At 39.6% G+C, this 8,804-nt stretch overlaps 2 protein-coding genes across 2 annotated transcripts; one reads left to right on the forward strand and one right to left on the reverse strand.

Moving 5' to 3' along the window:
• Positions 1-881: 881 nt before the first annotated feature.
• On the forward strand, positions 882-3,117 carry LOC141012349 (E3 SUMO-protein ligase ZBED1-like). The gene is made up of 2 exons (XM_073485810.1): positions 882-2,046; positions 2,256-3,117. The coding sequence occupies exons 1-2, from the start codon at positions 1,460-1,462 to the stop codon at positions 2,923-2,925; spliced, it is 1,257 nt and encodes a 418-aa protein (XP_073341911.1). The 5' UTR covers positions 882-1,459; the 3' UTR covers positions 2,926-3,117.
• Positions 3,118-4,309: 1,192 nt separating this feature from the next.
• On the reverse strand, positions 4,310-8,781 carry LOC141011435 (complement C1r subcomponent-like). The gene is made up of 13 exons (XM_073484593.1): positions 8,349-8,781; positions 7,879-8,092; positions 7,616-7,793; positions 7,292-7,432; positions 6,668-6,873; positions 6,428-6,581; positions 6,223-6,341; positions 5,977-6,055; positions 5,736-5,870; positions 5,556-5,627; positions 5,251-5,456; positions 4,949-5,163; positions 4,310-4,770 (listed from the first exon to the last, which is right to left on the reverse strand). Exons 1-13 carry the CDS (start codon positions 8,372-8,374, stop codon positions 4,404-4,406), a joined length of 2,112 nt encoding a protein of 703 aa, XP_073340694.1. The 5' UTR covers positions 8,375-8,781; the 3' UTR covers positions 4,310-4,403.
• Positions 8,782-8,804: the final 23 nt, after the last annotated feature.

The raw sequence follows: 8,804 nt of genomic DNA on the forward strand, positions 1-8,804 counted from the left end.
GTAGAATGATTTTGTTACTTTTGGACAGAGCAAGCTAGTTTCTGACCCCTGTTACTAATCATATTTGAGCTAAGTTGAGCTAGCTGGCTGCTAGCTGTAGTGCTACCTCTACAGTAACGTGAGAGTGGTGATGGTTTTCTCATATATCTCTGCGAAAAAGCAAAGTTTTTAAGTTTTTTATGTTTACTCCTTACTACTAAATCATAAGGAGTAAACTCACTAAACTCCACTACACCATCAAAAGGTGCAATTAGGGAAAATGCAATAATCAATAATTTTATATTATCAACTGATCAAATGATATCTTATAGTTCCGTTATTATGACATTTTATATGAAACATTAAATGCACCTCAATTACATCTTCATGTAGACCAAATTTCGCCCACCGGTGACTTTGGAGAAATACTCAAAATAATCAATATTGTCTTCCTTTCAACCTACAAATGAACAAATCATAAAAATGACACAATTTACACATTTACATTTGTGTTTTTTGTGACACGATGATGTTGTAACTGGATTTTAGCTGGTTGCTGCCAGTCTAAATCAGGGCTATAACCACGATGTTGTTTAATGTTCACTATTTTCCTCAATTTCTCCTGGTCATCGCTGTTGACTTTTTTGCGTGATGAAATACCACACATCCTACAAGCTGGAACAAAACAAAATCTATTCAATTTTAAACAATTTCAGGATCCTTTTGGCTAGTAGTGATGATGTGTGGTGGCGTCTGTGTGTCCGCACTGAGCAGGAGGGGGAGGGGCGGGGGTTACAGACAGCACACACACAGAGAGAGAAGAAACAGGAGGGAGGGAGACGCGAGAGGGAGAGAGAGAACAGCCACTACAGAGACAACACGCTGGAAAGGTGACAAAATGAGTGACGGCAGGAAACAAAGTAAAATTTGGATGCATTTCAGTAACATTGATAATACAAAGGCAGAATGTAGAGTATGCAAGGTGAAAATATCATATCGAGCAGGCTCTACAAATAACTTGCACAGGCACATAAGAACTGTACATCCATCAGTGCAGTTGGAAGAAAAGAGACCTGCAACTAATGAAGGTGCCAGTTTGTCTGCTGCAACTGTTGCTGCTGCTGCAGTGTCTACATCCAGTGCACCACCACAACCACCTAGACCTACAACCCAGAGCTCGATGAGACAATTTGTGCAAGAAGCTATGACCCCAGTAAGACAGAACACAATTGATGAGGAATTGGCTAAAATGGTTGCACGTGATTTCCAACCATTTTCAATCGTGGATGACAAAGGATTCAAAAGCTTTACTCATGCTCTCAATCCATTATATGTAATTCCAAGCAGGAAAACTCTCTCCCACAAAATTATCCCAAGCCTATATGACAAAGAATGTGCTTCACTGTAAGAGAGAGTTAAAAAAGCCACAGCAGTTTGCCTGACTACTGACTGCTGGACATCCCGAACCACCACATCCTACATGTCAGTTACCTGCCACTTTGTTGAAAATTACAAAATGGCGTCCTGTCTTCTGGATTGTTTCGAGTTCAGTGACAGACAAACTTGTGAGAACTTAGCAGAGGAGCTGCTCAAAGTGGCAAAAGAGTGGGACGTGGAAAACAAAGTGGTTTGCTGTGTTAGTGACAATGCAGCTAACATAAGAAAAGCAATTAAAATCCTGAAATGGACCCACCACCCATGTCTTGCACACACAGTTAACCTGTTTGTAAGAGATGCTCTGAAGGTGATGAAGCCCACTGTGGACAAAGTGAAGGCGATAGTGGAATTCTTCCACAGGAGCACAACAGCCACAGAGAAGCTCAAATCTACCCAACGACGGATGGGCATGCCTGAGCTGAGGCCCAAGCAGGAGTGTATTACAAGGTGGAACTCAACCTTTCATATGCTTAAACAGATTCTGGAGTCCAAGGATGCAGTCACCTCTAGCCTGGCTGTTATCAATGCACCTGGTGATCCTCTGAGCCAAGAGGAATGGGAGGTACTGCAGGAGGCATGCACTGTTCTGGAGCCATTTGAGCAGGTCACAGTGGAGATCAGTGCAGACAGGTACAGTGTACAAATTTGATCACATTATTATTATTGTTATTATTATTATTATTATTATTATTATTATTCAGTGATTATTATCATTTGTATGAGTTGTTGTTGTTGCATTACTGGTATGAAAAGCAGTTTAGACATGAATGGAAATAATAATATATACTGCTAAATAAAACAAAGCATAATTTTAACAGTTATTGTTTAATCTTTTTCAGCTATGTTATAGCCTCCAAAATACTGATCCTGTGCAAGGGTCTGCAGAGAGTGACAGCTGAGCACCAGACCAGAGTAATCACAGGGAAAGTGACAGAGTTAGTGGCTGCTCTCTGCGCATCCATGGACAGAAACTTCCACAGAATAGAATACGATAGTATTCTCTCAGAAACCAGCATGCTTGACCCAAGATTCAAAAAGCTGGCCTTTAATGACAACAGAGCGGCTGATGAAGCTCTTCAGAGAATAACTGCAGCAGCAGCAAGATATGGCCAGCCAACTCCACTGCCAGGGGGCCAAGAGGGAGAAGAGGCAACAGAGGACGAACAAGAGGAGCCACAAGCATCTGCTGTTTGGAGGTTCTTTGAGGAACGAGCAACTGGAGACACTACAAGAAGGAATCCCTCAGCAGATGCAATACTGGAAGTGAGATCTTATCTTGAGGAGCCTCTTTTCCAGAGAAGTGCAGACCCACTGAGCTGGTGGGAGACCAAAGCTTCAATCTACCCACGTCTTACACACGTGATGGCACGGAGACTGTGCATTGTAGCAACATCAGTCCCCTCAGAGAGAATCTTCTCCAAAAGAGGGCAGATAATAACAGAAAGAAGAAACAGGATCAACCCCTCAAAGCTGAGGCACCTTGTTTTTCTGAATGCCAATCTTCACTAAAGTTCTCTAAATGCTGCTTTTTTCTTTTTGTTTTACACATTTTCGTTTATATTTTGTTGTGTGATTCTCTAAGCTTCTCTATGTTGTTTCACTTTAAATAGTTAAAAGTTTATAAATATTATACATACAATCAGAGATTGGATCTTTTTGTCAAATTGAGATGGTTTATTTGTTTTTGTACTTTAAAATGTATTTTTTGTAGCACTCTGTTGTGTATAATAAGCCATATAAAATAATAAACATTTGATATAATGTATGTTTTGTACATTAGTAATTCATTTTACACAAGATTTTATATTATTTTTGGTAATAAATTAATTTAAGCAACAAAAAATCTGAGGAGCCACTTGGGAGCCGAAAGAGCCGGCTTTTTTTAGTGAGCCGAGCCATAAGAACCGTCTCTCTTAAAAGAGCCGGAATTCCCATCACTAATAACCAAGATGTTGTTTAATGTTCATGATTTGCCTCAATTTCACCTGGTCATCGTTGTTGACTTTTCTTACGTGATGAAATATCACACACCCTGCAAGCTGGAACAAAACAAATTCAAAACAATTTCAGGAACCTTTTGGCTAGAAGTGGGTTACAGATAGTCGACTAAACTGGTACTCCATCTAGCTGAGCCATCTAGATGATGTGTTTTGCTTGCTGTAGTGATAAATCTACAAGGAAGTATCTCCAGACTCTGAAGTTTAGCATTTTTTTGTCTTTAAGCTTATTTTGGTTTAATACTGTACAACCTCATTGTTTGATTCAGTCTCACTGCTCTCATCAACCTCACCTCCAGCCGCAGGCAAGATTTATCACTAAAGCATATTGCTAAACTCACTTTATGCTTCCTGCAGAGAACTAAACGAAAGACAGACCATGTTTGACACTACAGCTGGTGAACATAATGGAGCATTTAGCAGCTTAAGGGCCAGATATTTCCTTCAGGATTTGATGAAGACCAAAGCAGAGCTAAAAAGACAGTAAAAATTGCACTTACACTCATCAGGTGGATACAAACACAACTCCAATTGAATGATAATGTTGCTCCATGTCTGCTGGCCGTTCAAATAAACACACAGGCGATGATAAATCACTGTTGTGTTTACAGCTTGTTCTGCTGCTTCAAGTGGCAACACACTTACATACAATACAACTAATGCTGCTTTCATTAATTTAAAAACATGTATCAATAGGTGACCTCTCCTTAAAATGGTAGCCGACTACTTGTGACTGTGTGATTTATTGTGTATTGGCCGTGTTGTGGTTAATTGTGCTCAAAGTAGAACTTCCTTGCTGTATGATGTAATTGAGATAATTTAATTCTAATTCAAATGCAAAATTCTTATAAAAGTGTAATGTTTATTGTAAGTTGGATAAGGAAGGACGATACGAGTCAAGTTAATTGTTTTTTATTCGGCTATATTTGTTACTGTTTTTGTTCAGCGGCACACACAGTTTTATTAACAGAGTGGTGAAATGTAGTTAATTCATTTCTCCTGCATAGTTTTGTTGATCCAGTCCAGGTAGTTAGCAACTCTGGTATAGATTCCATATGTTCCCCGATGTCTGCAGTCAACGCCCCAGCTGACAATCCCAGCAGCCCAGAACTGTCCGCCATCCTTCACAGAAAGGGGGCTTCCACTGTCACCGTGGCAGGAGTCCTTCCCACCGTCAGGGACTCCAGCACAAAACATGTTGTTTGTCAGACTTGGTAAGTTGTCCTTTGTCTTCTTTAGCTCATTCACTGACGTACTGCATGTCTCCTGCTCCACCACAAGGAGGTGCACGTACTTTATGTTATTTGTTAAAATCTGGTAGTTGTCAGTGTCTCTAATGGTAAAGCCTGACACCAATCTGAAATAAGAAACGTAGAGGAGACAGTTATGGTGAACTCAATATAAATATTCAGAGTCTGACAAGCTGAATGTTTATATGTTGATAAAAATAAAATAATTGAGTTAAGAAAAATAACTGATTTATTGAATTAGATAGCATTTAGGCATGAAATATTTGGGAGATGATAGCTCTTTACCCTATCATGTCAGTGACGTATGAAGCACCCTCTGCTGGCAAACATATTGGCATAATGGATGAGTTGAACGTGATTGGGTCTTGCAGTTTGATCAAGGCAATGTCATTATTGTAGTCTAAGCTGTTGGGGTTGTTGTATTCAGGGTGAATATGGACTGAAGCAGCATACGCATGAGGGCCCAACGAGGTTTGAACATCAATAAGTCCCATGGAAATCTGCCAATCGACAGCAGAGGTAGAAATAAATGTCAGTTCAGAAACATTGAGGCAATTGGCAGATAACAACTACGGTAGTCCACTTACTCGTACGTCATCTTTTGATACTAGATTTCCATCATGTGTTAGGATATGAGCTGCGGTCATAATCCAGCGGTCTGCGATCACCATGCCTCCTCCTATTTGTCCATTTATATATATTAGCACATGCCAGGGGATGGAATTGTCAGGACCTTCACTTCCTCCAACAGTCCTCTGATAAGTAGAGATGAGTTTTCTGGGTTTACCACAGACTGGATGTGACAGACAAAAACAGATTTGAACAAACAAAAAGACTATGTTTTAATGAAAGTGTAAGTAAGTAAAGTGAAGTATCATAGGGTTTTATTTACCTGGTATACATGTTAGAGTGGCATTGTTTTGGTTGGATCTCCACTTTCCGTCTGCTTTACAGGTAAAAGTAACTATAGACCAGAGGGAACGAGATAATGGCACTTATTTTTAATTAAGCTTTTTGAAAAAAACTGTTTTTATGAATTATATATTTGGAATAATATATGTAAATATCTCACCATTTCCATCCCCAGGGAAAGAGTAAAATGGTTCATTACAGTGATACTGAACAACAGAACCGTACTGATTCTGAACTCCAGACAGGAAGGTCAACCCTCCATTCAGCAAAGGTTTGGGTTCTTCACAATCAATTACTGTAAAAACACAAAACAAGGATATATTATATTACTAATGACTCAAGAAATGTAGTTGATTCTAGTATTTTTTCTTTAAGATAATTTGGGCTCAAAAAAGACCTACACTGGCATTCTGGCAGAGGGAGTTGCCACTGTCCATCACTTTGACACATGGCTGAAAACCACCTGATCTTTTGACCATCCTAGCAAAGAAATTGGATTCACTGAGTGAAATACATTTCACAAATGTTCGTCTACTTCACACAGTGGAACAAATAAGCAGAAAAGAAAATCAAGCTATGTCTTTTTGGTCTTAAAAAGCAGACGGTGAAAGAAAGAGAGAAAGAAAGAAAGAAAGAAAACATCGAACCATTATCAGCCTGTATCCTCGCTTACAGGTCACGTGGATGTAGTCTCTGTAGAAATATTCAGTTAGCATAGGAGTCACTCTGCCTTTAGCCACATTACCTGGAAATGGACATTTGACCTCTGGAAAGAACATGATACGCAAACATTAACATATCTGCAGTTTTTCAACTGTTACTGTCAAACAAACGAAACACCACGTCTCATGCCTTCACTGTATGTGATGTAGTCCAGGCTCCAGCCATGACTCAGGCCTTCACCATCAGTGTGGTAGTCCAGTCTGACAGTGCTGGAATTTGTAGCTATCACACCTGGACTCTTTCCCCCACACAGCTTCATGGGCTCTCTTCCTGGAGTGGTCACCTACAAGGGGAGAAGTAGTAGAACGTTTATTTATGTACACTGAGGCAGATATTGTCATTTCTTGTGAGGAAGACCTTTGCCAATACCTGCAGCCAGTGATGTAGACACATGGGACCTTGCTGAGTGTCCACACTCTCTATGTGGAAGTTTTCACTGAAGTTTAGAGTGACGGTGAATTTGGGCTCCACAGAGATAATGTACTTGCAGGACAGAATCGGAGGTGAAGGGCCAGGATACCCAGGACTGGACAGATGTCCCTCATGCTTGTCAAATATACAATCAACACAGGAGACTGAATATGGGGAAAAAGAAAGTATTATTATGGCAAGAGCAAGAGATTCAATAGTTTTGGGGTTTTTTGTGTCTGTTGTTTCAACGACTGTGTTTTATGATGAGATAACAAAGCAGTTAAGCTCGTCTTAGGTCCGTAAAATGTATTTACTTTCTTGACATTTTGTCAGTTGATTTTGTTTATTTATTACACTAAACTAAGAGTTTCTAGAAATACAAAGTGGTATTGCAAGAAAATGCTGTTGGTGGCTGGCTAGTTAGCATGATAACTTCTACATTTCAGTACAATACATAGACATATTTGACATAACGTCAACAATTTTTTCAATGTTTTAAGATATATTTCTGGTCATATCTTACATAATGCCTCTTTAAGCTGCATACAAAGAAATGTGCATTTAGGCTTTAACAGTACTCACACAAACATGTGTGCTGGTCTAAATGAAGTTTGTAACCACTGTGGCAGGAGCAGTGATAAGAACCAGGGGTGTTGACGCAGATCTGAGAGCAGAGTGGACCTGATCCATCTCCAGGGTCTGGTTTTGAACACTCATCGATGTCTAACAGTGAGAAGGTAATATCAGGGAAATGTTGTTATGTTTATATATTTGTTGATATCAATCGTATTGAACAAAATGCCTGGAAAAGCACCATGTTAATTATGGTCTACGATGGGATTTCTCTTGAAAGTTGGGGGATATAAAGCATTGTAGGGAAGAAAGAAGTGACCAGAAAAGCTCTACCTATTGCCTTGTAGGTAGCCGAGAAGCCAGTGTGTTGTTGAAGCTCTGGAGTGGAGTCACTTGTTTGGAAAATGAGAGTCAGTCTGTTTCCTGGAGAAAGGATCGACTCTTTGTCGGGGTGATCAGTTGAATTTTTCTGCCCACAAAACCTCCCCAAGACCTCTTGATCATGGAGAACCTGGATTGTGTAAAGACAAACGCATTCCCCTTCAAATTCAGTTACAGTGAGACAATTTAACATTAGGTTTAAATATGGCTCTGACCGTCACAGAGTCTTGATAGCAGCCGGAAGAAGCTTTAATATCAAGGTGTGTTAGAGACAGCCGGATCTGGTAGCTCTCAGGAACCCAGAGATCCCATTCCTTTTTCTGGTTTGGAAGATAAGGCCCCGGATACTGAGGGGAGTGGACCTCCCCGTGTATCACAGGCTCAGAGTTGAGCTGCTGCCAACTCCCTCTTCCTGACAAACACAGAAACCTGGAATTGTGCATAAACAGTTAGAGAGTTAGAACTAGGGTGATAGTCCAAAGTTGATGCAAACAGAGAGGCACAATCATTTTTAACTTTTGCAACCATTTACTACTGCTTTAGTTTTATAGATGGTACTTAGCTATACTGAACCTTTAAAAACTGTCTGTTTTGAAGTTCCAAATTAATTTAAAAAAATGTCATGAAAGAGAAACAATCACTAAAATATGCAAAATGAAGGTAATTTTGTTTTTATCAAGCTTACCATATAACAGTGTAGGTCCATCCCATGTCGGCAATAAGTTTATCTCAGTGTGACCGTAGTTTTAGGCTAAATGTCTAATGCACAAATGGACCACTGATGTAACACAGGCTGTGGTTTCTGGTAATTTGCAGTGGAATTTAACCTCCAGGATTTGTTTGTCTTCTGCAGAGCAAGGCCGATTTCTTTATTTGCCAGTGTGTACAGGTGTGTAAATACTGTACATAAAACAAAATACAAAATACAAATACGCTCAGTTAAAACAGGAACAAACAGAGACGGTATGGTTTTTGATCAAGGATTTGAATACACTAAGGGTTACCAAAGTATTACATTTTAAGCTGCTTTGTAAACGTTCCAAGTGGTATTGTTTTTACCAGAGATTTGTAATATTTCACTTTATTTTAAGTGTGCAATGCAATGAATTTACGAAGTATGACATGACATATTATGTTATTC

The sequence above is a fragment of the Pagrus major genome, chromosome 17 (genome assembly GCF_040436345.1).
Source record: "Pagrus major chromosome 17, Pma_NU_1.0".
NCBI lineage: Eukaryota > Metazoa > Chordata > Actinopteri > Spariformes > Sparidae > Pagrus > Pagrus major.